Source organism: Vombatus ursinus, unplaced genomic scaffold (assembly GCF_900497805.2).
Source record: "Vombatus ursinus unplaced genomic scaffold, bare-nosed wombat genome assembly UNPS02004437.1, whole genome shotgun sequence".
Taxonomy (NCBI): Eukaryota; Metazoa; Chordata; class Mammalia; order Diprotodontia; family Vombatidae; genus Vombatus; species Vombatus ursinus.
The window spans coordinates 385,709-400,815 of record NW_020944215.1 but is presented as its reverse complement, the minus strand read 5'-3'; the positions used below and the strand labels follow the sequence as shown (position 1 = coordinate 400,815).

Sequence of the window (15,107 nt, the reverse complement as noted above, 5' to 3'; positions counted from 1 at the left end):
GAGGCTTCAAGTGAGGATATTTATTATCGGAGTGTGTGAGGTGTGCCACCCTGGTGGCATGGGAGGATCACTAAATTTGGTGCCAGGAGATCCAGGTTGGTGTCTAGGCTCTGGCGCTTACTACCTGTGTGACTGTAGGCCATTTGCTTCTCTTCTCGAATCTCCATTTCCTTATCTGTAAAATGGGTGTAATAACCCTTGCCTTCCCGGCCCTGTTGGAAGGAAAGTCCTTTGCCAACAGTAAGGCACCAGAGAAAGGGAAGCTCTTGCTTCTTCAGGAGAAGGAGGGGCCTGCCAGGTGCTGCTTTCCCTCTTCTGGGAAATAGATTGTCCGTCTTAACCATGCCCTGCTGTGGGGAGCTCAGTACCACCAGGAACCTGTGTGGGAGTGTTTTCCCTTAGCTGGACCTTTCTTCCCCTGTGGAATAGAGCTGGAGTAAGCTGGTAGTGTTGCTGTCTTGCTCTGCCAGTGGGTCCCCCTGCACTTTCTCTCCCACCCCTTCAGGGAAGGCCATCTTTTAATCTGTCAACACAAAGGCTGTCTTTAATTAGCACTAACACAGGGGAGCTAGGAAGGCCGGAGAATGTCCCAGAGCTCCACCTGTCTGATGCTTTGCAGGCTCCAAACCTGGAAAGCCCAAGGTTTGCAGGGAACTCCTCCATTTCCAGGGGTTCTGGAGATGACCGCCTTGTTCCCCGGGTGCCTAGTGGCCTTTGAGAGGTTTGGGCTTTTTTTCTTTTTTCCTTGGAGATTGTTAGAATCTGGCTGATCCATCACAGGCTACCAGGTTTCCAAATCCCAGAGTTCCCCCTCCCCCCACACCTCTGGTGTGGGTCCCTGCAGTACTACTACTAATCCTCTCTAAATCACACCGGAATAGCCCAGGTGTAGCGATCCACCTCGGGTGCCCGGACCCAGCCCTGCTTCCTCTAGATAGCAGGCAGCCAGCTACACCATACCCTTCACATTGAAATGCAAATGGCTCTTTGAGGGAGCAGAGCTGTGAATGACCTGAACCTTCTCATGCTTTGGGGGGGGGATGAGGGAAGGAGGGAGGAAGGGCACCCATGGAAAAAAAGCCACCTGGTCCATCAGCTAATGACCTGAGCTCCTGTTGCTTAAGCCGGGGTGGGTAACTCCATGTGTGCCAGAACGAGCTGAGCCACCTATGAGGCCCTGAGGACAGTCAGAGCTCGGCTCACCAGATTGCTGGAAGTCTGTGGTCCTCTGAAGCTGGCTCTGCGTGGGGAACCCTGTTCTGAGTGCTGGGGACATCCTGTCCTTGTCCTTTGGAGCTCCCGGCCAACTGGTGGCTTCAGCCCCGTGGGGGAAATCTAGCTCCGTCTTTACCTCTGAGCTCCTGGACTGAGAGCTGGGAGGGCCCTCAGAGGCCATCCAGTCCAACCCCCTCATTTTGCAGAGGAGGAAACTGAGGCCCAGGGAGGGGAAAGGGACTTGCCCAAAGTCATACATGGAATGAGAGAGCCAAGTCCCCTGCTCCTCTCACTCCTCGAATCAGTATTCCTTTTCCTCTGTATCTGGTATAGAGGAAAGCCCACACAGACTGCAGTCAGAGGACCTGGGTTCAAATCATGCTTCTGAATCTTACTAGCTGGATGACCTTGGGCAGGTCGTATGATGCTCTGGGCCTCATTCCTCTTCTGTTTAATGAGGGTGGGGTTGGACTCCAGATCCTTTGACATTTCTCATCTCCATTCCTGCCTTAATAAGTAGAAACTTTTTGAACTCTTGTGTGTGGGGTCATTTAGGAGCCTTTAAGATTTGCAGAACACTTTCTAGACAACATGTTGTCGTTGTCATCGCAGTTGGTGGTGGTGGTGGTGGTGGTGGTGGTGGTGGTCCTTCGTTCTTCAAGAGGACCATGACATCAGGGAGGTGATGCCATGACTTGCAGGTGAATTGTTGAGCCCTCTTCTGATCCCCATTTGATAGATGAGGAACAGAAGGGTCTGAGAAGTCATGTGATCTTCTCAGGGTCTCCCAGGGAGTGGCATCCATTTGACCCCAGGTCTTCCTTCGGGTTCTCTTTACACAGCTTGACCTTTTGGATGCGACGCTCAGGGCTTGTGTCATCTAATACCATAGGTGCCCGTGGTAAGGAAGATTCTGAACCCCCAGATAAGTTGGCAGGCTGTGTGCTTTTACATAAATCCCCAACATGAGCTCATTTTGCCTTTGGTTTGTCTCTTTCTCTAAAACTTTGGATGTGATCAATTGAGAGGCCAGGCTGCTTGTGTTCTGGATAACTGAGGCTATTACCTGCTTGGCCTAGGAGCCCAATCAGTGTGGGGGGCACCTAAGCTGGCACTTTGGGTAATGCCACCCCTCTCAGGGCTTGTACCTCCCTGCAGAGGGGCTGGCTACTATAGTAGGGGCTGAGGGAGGGCTTTGGGAGCTCCAAGTGGTCAAGGTTCAGCTGTGGAAGACCCCTTTTGAGTGGTCAGTTTGACTGGATGGTGGTAGGACGTGCTGACTCTGATTGGGAGAAGACCCTAGGCTCGGTTTGCTTTAACGTGGACCCATGCTGAGAACAGAAAAGACCATTTTCAAGGGCTTTTTGAAGATAGGAGGCTTTCCCTAGAGGGTCTTTGTGAGGTTTCTCTGTTCACATCATGGGTCTACCCTGGTAGCTTGGCTTCTGTTCCACCAAACCCCAACCCTTCCCCACCTTTTACCTCACGTGGGCTCCTCTTAGATGGGACTTTAGAACTATTTCCAGGAGGCATTTCCAAGAGCCCGATTGGGCAGCCGTGTTCAGTGGAACCCGTCGTCCAAGAACCTTTCTTCTATCGTTTGGCTCCCATCTGTCTTGGACAAATAGGATTTTCTCTCCTTGCCGTAGTCCTTAGCTCCTCCCCGATGGGACATAGCAGCTCTTTTCCATCTGGGAACCTCTGGGTTTGCCCAAGGCTGAGTTCTCCCATGCCATTGCATTTTTTGGTCTTTTACAGCTAGGAGGCCTGTTACTTCATCTGCTTTCTGGCTTGGATGTTCTGGCTTCTTTTATGAACAAAAAGTTTCACTAGCTGCGATAGGGCTTAGAAGTCATTTCATTTGAAGCTTCCATTTTACAGGGGAGGGAATTGAGAACCAGGGAGGGGAAGGGACTTACCTAAGTTCATACAGCTATTGTCAGGAATTGAGTAGAAAGAACCCAGGTTCGGGTTCTCTTTCTTTTCTGTCCCTCTACCACCACCCCTTTGAAAGGCTCACTCTCGAAAAGGTCGGTCATAGCAGCTGTTTGGAATATCACTCCCCCATCCCCATGACTTTATCTTGGGTTTGTCTGTTTGGACCTCTTAGGCAAAGCAGCTCTGGTCGCTTCTATCCTGGTGGTGAAGGGCTGTCATGATCTCTACAGCACCACTCTATAGTGGGGTGCACAACTGGACCAGTACTGACCGTATTCGTATGTGTGGCATCAACGAAGAGAGGTAAGACAGCTCGGTGGCTTCTGAGAGGTTGGGGGGACAGTGGGAGCAGTTTGCAGAGGGCTCAGCCCAGCCCATGTACCTTGAGCAGTTGAGGTGCCACGGAGAGTGAGTGACATGGTAGTGTTGGTGTGTGGATTGAGGGGGCAAGGCAATAAACTAGGCCTGGCCCCGGCCCAGAATGCACTTGTTTTCCTCTTGATGCTCAGCCCCCTGAGCTCCCTGGGGAGGGGCCTTGGCTGCTGTGTCAGCAGTGGACCTTTGGCTGGGTAGCCTAGACAGTGAGAGGGAAAGGGAAGTTCAGGCTCTTTCAGTTTTATTTACGGGGCTCAAGGCGATGTTGGGAGACATGGAAGCTGATCCTGAACCCGTCCCTGTAAGAAAGGCAGCGCCTGCCACTTCGAGTCTTCTCTGTGCTGGAAACTTCCGTGTGCCTTTGCTCATGCTTTGTGTCTTCTGGGCCTGCTGCTGCCGCCACCGCAGGGAAGAGTGCTTGGGCTGCCTGGAAGGGCCAGAAAGCCTGGAGTGGGCTCTGCCATTGTCTGATCTAGATACTGGTATTTATCAGTGCAGTGGTTATTTATAGTTTAAACCCAGACCCCAATTTCTAATCATAGTATTCTAGATTTTAGAGCTGGAAGGAACTTTTGAAGTTATCTCATCTAGCCTCCTCTTTTTCCAGGTGAGGGGACTGACACTGTGAGAATGACTTGCTCGGGGTCAAACAGGTAGTAAGAGGGAGAGCCAGAATTAGAACCCAAGTCTTCTGCATCTTAATCCCAACATTCTTTCCACTGAACTACGAAGGTTCTCTGGCTCCCAGTCTAGCTCTCTTTCTAATATACCTCAGGTGGTACAGTGGAGTGAATATGGAATTTTGAGTCAGGGAATCTGGGTTCAAATCATTGTCACTACTCAGATGACTTTGGCCAAGTTCCTTCCCCTCCTGAGCCTCGGTTTCCTCCTCTGTAAAATAAGGGGGTTGGACTAGGTGGCTCCTGAGGTCCCTTCTAGCTCTGGAGCTAGGATCCTGTGACTCAGTTTCCTCCTCTGTAAAATGAGAGGGTTGGACTTCTGAAGTCTCTTCCAGCTCCTGATCTAAGATCTTCTGTGTCTTATAGCCAAATTCTTTGAGATCATTGAATTGTAGATTGAGAGCTGGGGGGGGGGTCGACCTTAAAGTTCATCTAATCAGTCCTGCTCATTTTATCAATGAGGAAATTGAGGCCAGAGGTGGTTAAAGTACTTGCCCAAAGTCATGAAGTCATAGGTGGCCAAGCTGGGATTTGAACCCAGGTCCCCTGACTACTCAGTGTTCTTTCTGTTGCACAGAACGACCTTCTGCACTCGTGATTCCTCTATAGTACCTAGAAGCTTATTAATAAGTAGTGATGGCTCTCACCCTACTAAGTTCTGGGCATCTTCTACATGCCAGCCCCATGTGGTGGTTGGTGCAAACATTAGCCCCATTTTTTAGAGGAGATACGCAGATATCTCTTGGGTTGGGGAATGAATGGCCCGATCCACTCAGTGGATTGCAGTAACCTTTGAAGTATTGTCACTTCTGTTGTCCTATCGAAGTCACAGTTGTAGCTAATTTCCCAATTTCAGTCTTCCTGTATTTAATAACTGAATTCTTCAGCCCTGTAAAACTTGGAGAAATGATGATTACCTAATAGAGTATCCTTCGAGCTCACTCGGTCTTAACATCATAGATTTTGAGCTTGGAAGGATCTTATATGTCATTGAGCCCTACCCCCTTTATTTTCTAGATGAGGAAACTGAGGCACAGAGAAGTGGGAGTGACTCGCTCAGGTTCACAGGGCTAATAAGTGTCTGAGGCAGAATTCAGACTTGGAGATTGATTCCTCACTCCCCAGCTGCCCAGCTGCCCAGCTGCCTAGGTCAAATTCCCCCTTCTTGCCCCAAGCCCCATTTGACAAGAGAAAACTGAGATCCAGATTGTAGGGGTAAATGGGGAGGGGCCAGTGAAATCCCAGGTCCATTCCCTCTGCCCAAACCACATCCTATAAGCCTTCCCACATTTCTTTTCGTTCTTTATATGCATTATTACTTATGGCCCCCTCATTTTACACAAGAGAAAATCCAGCCCGAGAGAAGGGAAGAATCAAATCTGAGCTTGTAGGAGCTTTACTGGAGTTTCCTCCGTCAAGGTTTTGCAGCTGCTCCTAGGGAAGGATATCTATTTCCAGGGATAATTTCATGCAGGGTCAGAAGGGGATGGAGGAGGGAGGTTTATGTGTAGGAAGGAGCAGGGGGATCTGATACGGTTCTCCTCTCCCCTTCCTGGCTAGGGCTTTTGTATATTCATGTGTGTGTGTATGTATGTATATATGTGTGTATGTTGGGGCGATGTTGCCACGAAAGACTATAGATCGCTTTTCCCTCTAGTCTCACCGGCCCCTGTAAGGGGTGGGAGGGTGATAATAGGGGACCCTTTAAATCAACCTCCCTACTCCCCCCCCCCAAAAAAGTCCATCCCTGGCAAATTCAAGTTGTGACTAGTGCCCACCCACCTAATCCCAGGCTAGGTGTGGGCCTTGCTTTTCTGGTCTCTCAGGAGTTGAAAGTGTGGGTTTCCTCCCCCCCCCCCCACCTTGCGCAGTTCCCCCAACTGGATCCACAGCCCTTCCACCACCTTCCAACCCTTCCTGCTCTCTGTGTCAGTTTCGATAGCTGGGGGACACGCCCACTTCCGACATTCTATCCGCCTTTTAAAGGGCCCTTGCTTCTTTCCATTGGTTCTGTCATTATACTGCCCTGGAAAGATGGAGAAGGGCTTTGAGCGATGTCCCTTTAGGAAGAGCTCATTGCCCCTTCTCTCCCCCTCCCCCCTTCCTTGTCCATTTTGCTTTCCCTGCCCGAAGTTTTATGGGGGGGGGAGATAACAAACTGTCCCTTTTTTCAAAGAGTGAGGACAGGATGATCGGGACTCTTCCTCGACCACGACTTCCCATGGACTGGAGGGCCTGGCAGAATGGGAGATCTGGCCTTTGGAGGCATGAGGGAAAACACCTACCTTTCTTTCCCCAGAAGCATCCGTGTATTCTTGCCTGATGCTCCCGTAGGAAACGAGGGAAGATACCCGAGCTTTTTTCTGCCTGGCCGACATCTTATCCGTCTTTACCCCACATCTTCTGTGGTTTTCATCTTCCTGAGACACAGGGGACAGGCCATTTTTGCCTTTTGTTTTTCACACCACAATAATTTCCCTATGAGCCTCCCCCCAACTCCCATAGAAGCATCTCATTGAAAAAACAAATAGTTAAGTCCAGCTGACCGTGGTACCATCACCTCCAAGCCCTCGCCTTACCTCCTTGCTACTGAGAAGGATCACCTATTACTTCATCCGTTCTCCTGGACTTCCCAATCAATCATTGGCTAACTGCCTTTTACATGATTGTGACGAAGGCATGCTATGGGCTCCTAGATCTAAAGCTGGAAGGGGCTTCAAAGGCCATCTAGTCTAACCCCCTCATTTTGCAGAGGAAGAAACAGGCTTATGTGGGAGGTGACTTATCCAGGGTCACACAGGTAGTAGGGGTGGAGCTGAGATTTGAAGCTGGGGTCGTCTGAGTCCAAGCCAGCCGTCTTTCCACTGGGGTGGGGGAGGGGAGGTGGCACTCACCCTGCACATTTCAAGCTCCCTGGTTTCCTTTTAAATGCCCTCTTGGTGTGCTGGGGGCATCCTTATGCCCAGGGACCTTTGGGGGTGACAGTTTGGTCTCCGGGCCCCCATTTGAGGAAACCAGTGACCCCTTGGTGGCCGTTTCCCCCTCGGGATAACCATTACCGCAGGCCACCCATGGGGACCTTGCTTACTCCAAGTCGACCCGAGAGGGGGAAGAACTGTTCCTTTCAAAGCCCTGATAAATGAGGAGGCTACAGAGTGGGATTCCTTTTGCATCCTTCTCGAATGCATTTCCAAAGGGGATTCAGTTTACAAAACCTGTTTGCATGTGGCTCTTTTAGGGGCATGTTTGTCGTGTCAAACAAAGTCCAGCTGGGTGTTTGGAAGCGTTTGTTGGCCACAGGCAGAGCTAACCTCCAGGGCCCAGGATTCCCCAGATTCAACCTTTGTTGCCCCTGGAGCTACCAGGAGAGGAGAGGCAGAGGCTTCTAGGGGGCCTGGGCTGGGGAGGAGGGGAGCGAGCGGGGAGGGAGGCGGGAACATGAAAGCGGGATGATACAACAACAAACATTAATTAAAGTCTTCTGGGAGGAGATAGAAAGTTTAGATAACCATGTCCCCTGACCTCATGAAGCTCTCTGTCAAGTAGGGGGCGAAGACAGCAGCCCATAGAGCTGTCATTTACCTCGTTCCTATTGTGTATTAGTGCTTTGTGAGCTCGGATGGTGCTGATGCTGTGTGGGGGGGAGGGGGTGACCAGAAGTGGCCTTTGAACCGTCTCCAAGTCTTACGCCCTTGTCTCTGTGTCTCCTCCGTGCCAGGAGAGCGTCTCTTTCTGATGAGGAGTCCAAGGCAGCTGGCTGCCAAGGCTTCAGACCCCAGGAGTTTTGTGTCAGTAGCAGCTTTTCCAAGGTAAAAAGATGAACTGCTGAGGATGCTGGGTGGAATGTGGCCGTGGCCCTCGTGACCTCTTGGGCAGCTCCCTCCCAAAGTCTTTAAAAGATTTAAAACCTGCCGCCATCTGGTCCGACCTCCTCATTTTGCCGATGGAGAACCAGAGCTAAGAGAGGGGAGGCGACTTGCCCGAGGTCACACGTGCCAGAGGCACGATATGAACCCAGACTCTGTGACCCCAAAGCCAGTGTTTTTCATACTCCACTACAGTAGACACATCATAGCGTCAAAGGCCCCCACAAGGTGGTGGTGATGGGTGGGTCCCTGGAGAGCAGAGGCATCATCACAAGTTGAATGGATGTTGAACCAGGAGCTGATTCACTCTTGGCCCTGGTACTGACTTGCTGGGATGAGCTGTCTTTGCCCTCTTGTTTCTCTGTCTCTGAAAAGAGGGGTTGAGGACCTTCAAGGTCCCTTCCAACTTTGAATCCTGTGATTGCCAGCCCACTCCCAGCCAAACCTACTCTCAAAGGAAAAAGCATCTGATAATTGAATTAATGCTAAGAGATTAATGGCGGCTCTTGCATTAAGAGCGCTGGGCAGGATCCAAGACCCCTGGAGTCAAGTCCTAACTCTGAGACGGTGACCCTGGGCAGGACTGGACTAGCTCTAATCTCCTATGATCCCATGCTGCAGTTCTGTTGGACTTCTTCCTCTCTTCCCCCTCCTCCTGCCCACACCTCTCTTCTTCTCCCCCCCTCCCCCCACCATGGCCACCTCTGTCCTTTCTGAAGAGGCCCAGCTTGCTTCTTTCTGGGGGTATTTGGAAGGGTTGGACAAGTGAGTATCTCCAGAGCTTCTCATAGGAGGTACCTGGAGGACATTCTTTCAGATGCTTCCTCTGCTGTCTTTGCAGGTGGAGCTCACAGCAGGTGGTGGTGGCGGCAGCGATGCCCAGGGGGCGGACGCAGCTGGTGGCGCCAAGGAGAAATTTGGGCGCAAGACAGGGGAGCAGCAACACAGCACTGAGCCGAAAATGGCCCCTCCTGGGCCCGACGGTATTTTTACCCCATTAACCAAGCCAGAGGATGGCCAGGGGCTCAACAAGCCTTCCCCTCCCGATGGCACAGAGCCAGGCAGCAGCCGAGCTGAAACTCACACGGACAAGCTTAAGCCACTGGACCACCAGCACGCTGGGGCACAGAAGAACACTTGCATTTTGGCAACACTCGGCCTTGGGGCTGCTGTGGAGGGGGCCTTGCCTTTGGTGACCGCTGATGTCAGTCCTTTGCCTATCCCTGTGTCTGGCCCAGGCCCTGTGCCCCTGTCAGCTTCTCTCTCGGTTCCCCTTGCCGTTCCTGCCTCAGTCACCCTTTCAGCTTCTGTTCCTTCCCCTCCATCGGCTCCGGCCCCAACCTTGGCTCCAGCTCCCATCCCCATCTCTCTGGCCGCCCCGGCCTCCATTCCCACACCAGCCCCCCTGTCACTCCCAGCTTTAGTTTTGGCTCCTATCCCCTCCACCGGCCCTGTCCCACCCCTCCCTACTCCAGCCCCGTCCCCAGCCACCCTCCCCGCCCCTCCTCCAACTCTCATCACAGCCTTTGCCGCTGCCACTCCTGCTCCGCCCTCAGCTCCCGCTCCCGTGTTCACCCCAGCCCCCACCCCTGGCCCTCAGGCCAAGCCTGCCCTAGCCCCCATTCCCACCTCAGCACCCATCTCTGCCCCCTTCAGCCTCAACCGAGTGTGTTTCCCTGCCACTCAGGCCCCAGCCATGCAGAAGGTGCCCCTGTCCTTTCAGCCTGGGGCAGTCCTGGCCCCAAACCAGCCACTGGTATATATCCCTCCCCAAAGCTGTGGGCAGCCTCTCAGTGTGGCCACGATACCTGCTCCGTTAGGAGTGTCCTCCACGCTCACACTCCCCGTGCTGCCCTCCTACTTGCAGGAGCGGTGTCTGCCGGGTGTTCTGGCCTCTCCTGAGCTCCGTTCTTACCCCTGTGCTTTTTCTGTGGCCCGCCCACTGACTTCAGATTCCAAGCTGGTCTCCCTGGAGGTAAACGGACTCCCTTGCAGCTCTCCAGCCAGTGGAAACAGCACCCAGCCTCTGCCTGATGGTGGCCCTGCTCCTCCAGGGGATGTCCCTCTACCTGCCCCTGCTGCCAAGATTCTCTCCCCAGCGCCTCAGCCTTCCTTGCCGGCTGCTAGCGGGAGCTCAACACCAGGGCACCCCCCCAAGGCCCCAGCCACTACGGAGCATCACGTGGAAGGAGCTTCTGCCGCCTTTTCGCCTCTCAAATCCCCACCGCAGCTGGAACGAGAGATGGTCTCCCCTCCCGAATGCATTGAGATGCCCTTGGACCTCTCTTCCAAGTCCAACCGCCAGAAGCTTCCACTGCCGAGCCAACGCAAGACGCCACCCATGCCAGTGCTGACGCCAGTGCACACCAGCGGCAAGGCCTTCCTCTCCACGGTCCTGTCCCGCTCCCATCGGGCAGCCCAGGCCACTGGCAGCAACGTCACCTCGTGCCTAGGGCCTGCCTCCCCATTTGTCATCTTCCCCGAGTTTGTGAGAAATGGGGATCCCAGTGCCTGGGTGAAGAACTCCACAGCGCTGATCAGCACCATTCCTGGTACCTACGTCGGGGTGGCCAATCCTGTGCCTGCTTCCCTGCTACTGAACAAAGATGCCGGCTTGGGCGTTGTCCGAGACCCCCGGCACTTGCCCAGACAGGAGCCCATCTCCATTGTTGATCAGGGAGCACCCAAGAACCCCAGCTCTGCCTGTGGCAAGAAGGGCAGCCAGTCAGCACCAGCTGAGAACCCAGTCAGGCGATCCACCCCGGCTCGGATTGCCCCTGGGGTGCCTACCTGCCCATCTAAGGAGATGCCATTTTGGAAACCCACAGGGCAGGGGAGTATCTACTCAAGGTGTTCAATTAATGGGAAGCCCACCACGGCTCAGGTCTTGCCTGTCGGTTGGTCACCCTATCACCCATCCTCACTCTTTTCCATTGGCATCCCCAGCCCTGGGCAGCTGGCTGCACATCAAGGGGTACCTATCAAACCGGCTGGCATTGCCGGGGAGTTCTCTGTGGTGCCATCGGCCAACCCCAGTGAGGCTGCCCACAGGGTTGCTGAGGGTCAACCAAGACCCAGTGGGCCCTTCCCAGAGGGGCAGGAACCTGTCCCAAAGAGCAGTAGCTGCCAGCCCCCCACCAAAGCCTGTGAGGAGCCAGTTAACCCTACCATCTTGATCTTGGGTCCCCAGACAGGCAGCCTACCCATGTCTCTCCAGTCCAGTAATATTGGAGAGGTGAGAGGGGTGAAGGCCAAGGCTGGCAGTCCCCCCCGAGACCAAGGGCCGGAGGATTCTGAGAGCCAGCCAAGCCCTGACCCCCCTTCTAGTCCAGAGGGCCCCCATAGCTCTTGCAACCTGAAGTCGTCAGGGGATGGAAAACCCAAGAACAAGGTGCTGGCCACCTACCTGGCTCCCGACCTGGCCTTGCCCCCCTCTCAGGGCTTCCACAAATTGTCCGAGATGTCTTTGCTACCTCACGAAGGCCACCTGAAGGAGCTCAAAGTTAAAGCCGAAGTGCAGGGGACCAAGAAGGGCCTCAGCCTGGGAGCTCGTCGGAAAAGCGATGGGGACCTCAGCTGGGTGAAAAAGGAGAACATGGTGTTCTCTCTGAATCAATGCTTCCAGGCTGAGGGCTTCCTTGGGGGCCCGGCCAGGGCCAAGGCTGGGCAGAGTCAGCACAGACAGCAAGAAGGCCACGGCAGCTTCTCCTGCAAAAACAAATGGCATCCTGATGATGGCACCAAGCTGTCTTCGAAGAGGATGAAGTGCAGCCGGGCCAAGGAGGAGGACATGCCAGCCAGCAAATCACGAGGCCGGAGCCCCCACGGACACAAGGTGAGTACGGCAGTGGCCACGACAGCAGCCGGCCTTGGTGTGGGTGCACCTCTCGTCAGGCAGCCAAAGGGCTGGAGGCCTGAGAGGCCGAAGTGGGGAGGGACCCTGGATCCCTCTATTTTCTGGTATCTGAGCCTTCCTTCTGCCCATTTACCAGCTGAGCAAAAGGAGGTCTGGAGAGGGGACGGGGCTTGGCCAAGATCATGTGGCTGTGGGATTCCAGCCTGGGACCTTTTTCCACTGCATGGCAAGGGACTCAGAAAAGCTAATCCAATCTTGGGCTGTATTAAGAGACATAAGAATAAGGGGGAGGAGGGCGCTTGGTCACAGCTTTTAGGCAGGCCCTTGGTCAGCTAGGATGGAGGGCTCTGTGTCCATATTGTGTGACCAGTGGAGTGATCTGGAGGCTGTTTAGCCTGGAGAGGAGAAGACTCAGGGGGGCGTGACAGCCCTCTACACATGCCTAAAAGAGGCTGTCATTTGGAAGAGGAATTCATCTTGTTCTGTCTGGCCCCCCGAAGGCAGAGTGAGGAAGAGAGGAGAGGGGAGTTACAGAGAGGCAGATCTGGCCATGTCAGAAAAAAGCTTTCTAACAATGAGCTGTCCGAAAGTGGACTGGGGGATTGCCTCAGGTAGTGGTAGACTTCCCCTTTTCTCCCTGGGGATCTTCAGCCAAAATTGATGCCTACTTGTTTACTGGCCTGGCTTTCCAGTGAGGAATTCCAGTGAGGAATAAGGCCTCACGAAGCTACCGAGGAAAGGGAGGCCACTTTCCCTGACAGGACTCAGACAGCAGGCCTTCGCAGGCCTTCTCTGGAGCAGCCTTCCCTTTCTCCACCTTTCCCTTTGGGATTGAGGAGTCTTTTCTGGGAGAGACCCTGTCCGGGGGCCTGGGCTGGGGGAATTCCTGCTAGCCCGCCTCTCTCAGGGCTCAGGCCTGGAGCTACCATTTGGCCGGAGGCTTTAGGGCCAGCCCTAACAGATGCTCCTGGGGTTTGGCAACTTTGGTCTTTTCTTTTGAAGGGGGCCAGGGGGCATCAGTCCAAGGAGGGCATATAACACTGGCCCCTTAGGGATCCCCATGCTGCATTCTACTTGTAGGAGAGGCGATGCCAGGCGTTCCTAGGCCCTAGATCTAGAGTGATGTTAAGAAGACAGGAAACCAAAAACTAAGCACTTGCATGCTCGGTATGTGCCAGGTGCTAGGCTACCACAAGCTAAAAGACAGCCCCTGCCCTCAGGAGGCTTATGTTCTAATGGGACTTGTCCAAGGATGCAACTAGTAAATGGAAGAATGGGGATTCAGACCTGCAGTGGAATGGGGAAAGCCACGTGGCATCGGCTCTTTAGCATCATAGGATCCAAGATGTAGAATCGGAAAGGATCTTAGAGGAGGAAACTGAGGCCCAGGAAAGTGACTTGCCCAGGGTAGTAAGTGACAGCCAGGACTGTTTGCATCGTGCCTTAACATTGGATGATCTAGAAGTATGAATTCTCCAAAGCCAAGTGACTTGGCCAGGGTCACACAGTCAGGTGTCAGAGGAGGGTCCTGAGTATATGCCTTTCTAATTCAGAGAGTAGGTCTCTCTGGCAGGTCTCCCTGTGCTACACCACCTTTCTTGGCCAAAATCAGAAGTCATCTAAATGATACCAGCAAGTTATTCACTTGCCCTGATTTTTTTTTTTTTTTTTTGGCTAGGCAGTGGGGTTAAGTGACTTGCCCAGGGTCACACAACTAATGAGTGTTATGTGTCTGAGGCCGGATTTGAGCTCAGGTCCTCCTGAATCCAGGGCCAGTGCTCTATCCACTGTGCCACCTAGCTGCCCCTTTGCCCTGAATTTTTAACAGCTCATCTCTTAACTCCAACCAGGTCAATCAGTTGATCAGAAAGCATTTCTTATGTGTCCACCATGTGCCAAGCATTGTGTTAGGTGCAGCCATGCAAAGAAAAAGGCAGGACAGCCCCTGTCCTCAAGAAGCTTGTATTCTCCTAACTTCTAGCAGCATATCCCCATCTCGCTTGTCCGTCAGAAATCCTTTTTCTCTTCCACAGATTCTGTGGGCATTGGAATAAGGGCATCAAGGAAGGGGCAGCAAATGAGGGGGGAGGGGGTTAAAGCCATGGTGCTAGAGAAAGCAGACCAAAAGCCAGAAGAGTTGAGTTCTAATCCCAAGTCTGCCGCTGACCAGCTGGGTGACTTTGGCCTACCCCTGTCTGGGCCTCTGTCAAATGAGGGGGCTGGATTGCGTGACCTCTGAAGTGCCTTCCAGGGCTCCCAGTCAGGGATTCTCTGGGTAAACTGAATTGGTATTCAGTTTTTAACCCGACTTGTCTTCCTGCCTCTGCCCGGGAGCCTCCTGGAATTCTGACAGGGTTGGTGGCTTCAGCTTCTCTGTTCTCCCGCCCCCATCGCCACCCCCACCCCCAAGCTCAGGCAGCTTGGATGGCCCTGGGAAATGTTTCCTCAACCTGACATCTGCCAGGCCTGGCCCTGCCCCTATGCGGAGCCAGGCAGTGCTGGCCAACCAGCAAGTGAGATGCCGCCGTGTGCCCTCTGGCCTGGACGTGGAGTCCAGGTGAAAAAAAAAATTAACTCGAGAACATTTAACCCCCTATGCCCCTGCCAGGGTTTGACTTTGTTCCCTTGTTACCACAGAGGCAGGGATCACTTTCAGTAGGGTTTCCTGTTTTTCACATCACCTTTGTTCTCGACCTAGCCTCCCTGCCCAGAGAGCCGTCCTTTATGACCAAGAATAAAAAAGAGGGAAAAAAGACGGGTTAGCAAAACTATCCCATGCCTCAGGAGAGCTCGAGGAGGATGTGTCCATTGTTGCACATCCATAGGCCCTCATGCTTGCAGGGAAGGGCAGGAGGTGTGTTGGCTCTTCTCCAGGGCTGGTTGTCACTTGCAGAGCCTTTTTTCCTTACTAATAGATGTAAGTATTTGTGGAAAATATCCCCACTTGGCTTTTTTTTTTTTGCTGCTGTTTCTTTCCCCAGATGTGTGGGGAGATCCCAGAAAACCTGGGTCCAAGGCCCAACTCTTTGACTAACTTAGCCGTATGGCCTTGGACCAGTCCCTTCCCATGCTGGCTCCTCAGTGGACGTCTCCTAGCCCCAGAACCTGTCTTTTGGTGGCTCTGGGTCGAGCATCCCTGGCCCAGTTATTCAGGGCTGCTTGATGTGACAGGGGCTA

At 53.4% G+C, this 15,107-nt stretch overlaps 1 protein-coding gene across 2 annotated transcripts in view; it reads left to right on the top strand.

The window, feature by feature from the left end:
• The window catches only part of BCORL1 (BCL6 corepressor like 1), a 71,629-nt gene that overhangs the window by 21,346 nt on the left and 35,176 nt on the right, over positions 1-15,107 (top strand). For both annotated transcript variants that reach the window (XM_027836309.1, XM_027836300.1), the window contains exons 4-6: positions 3,326-3,456; positions 7,927-8,017; positions 8,916-11,909. In XM_027836309.1, the coding sequence (XP_027692110.1) occupies positions 3,371-3,456; positions 7,927-8,017; positions 8,916-11,909 (3,171 nt within the window). In that variant the 5' untranslated portion in view covers positions 3,326-3,370. The remainder of the gene's footprint in view (positions 1-3,325; positions 3,457-7,926; positions 8,018-8,915; positions 11,910-15,107) is intronic.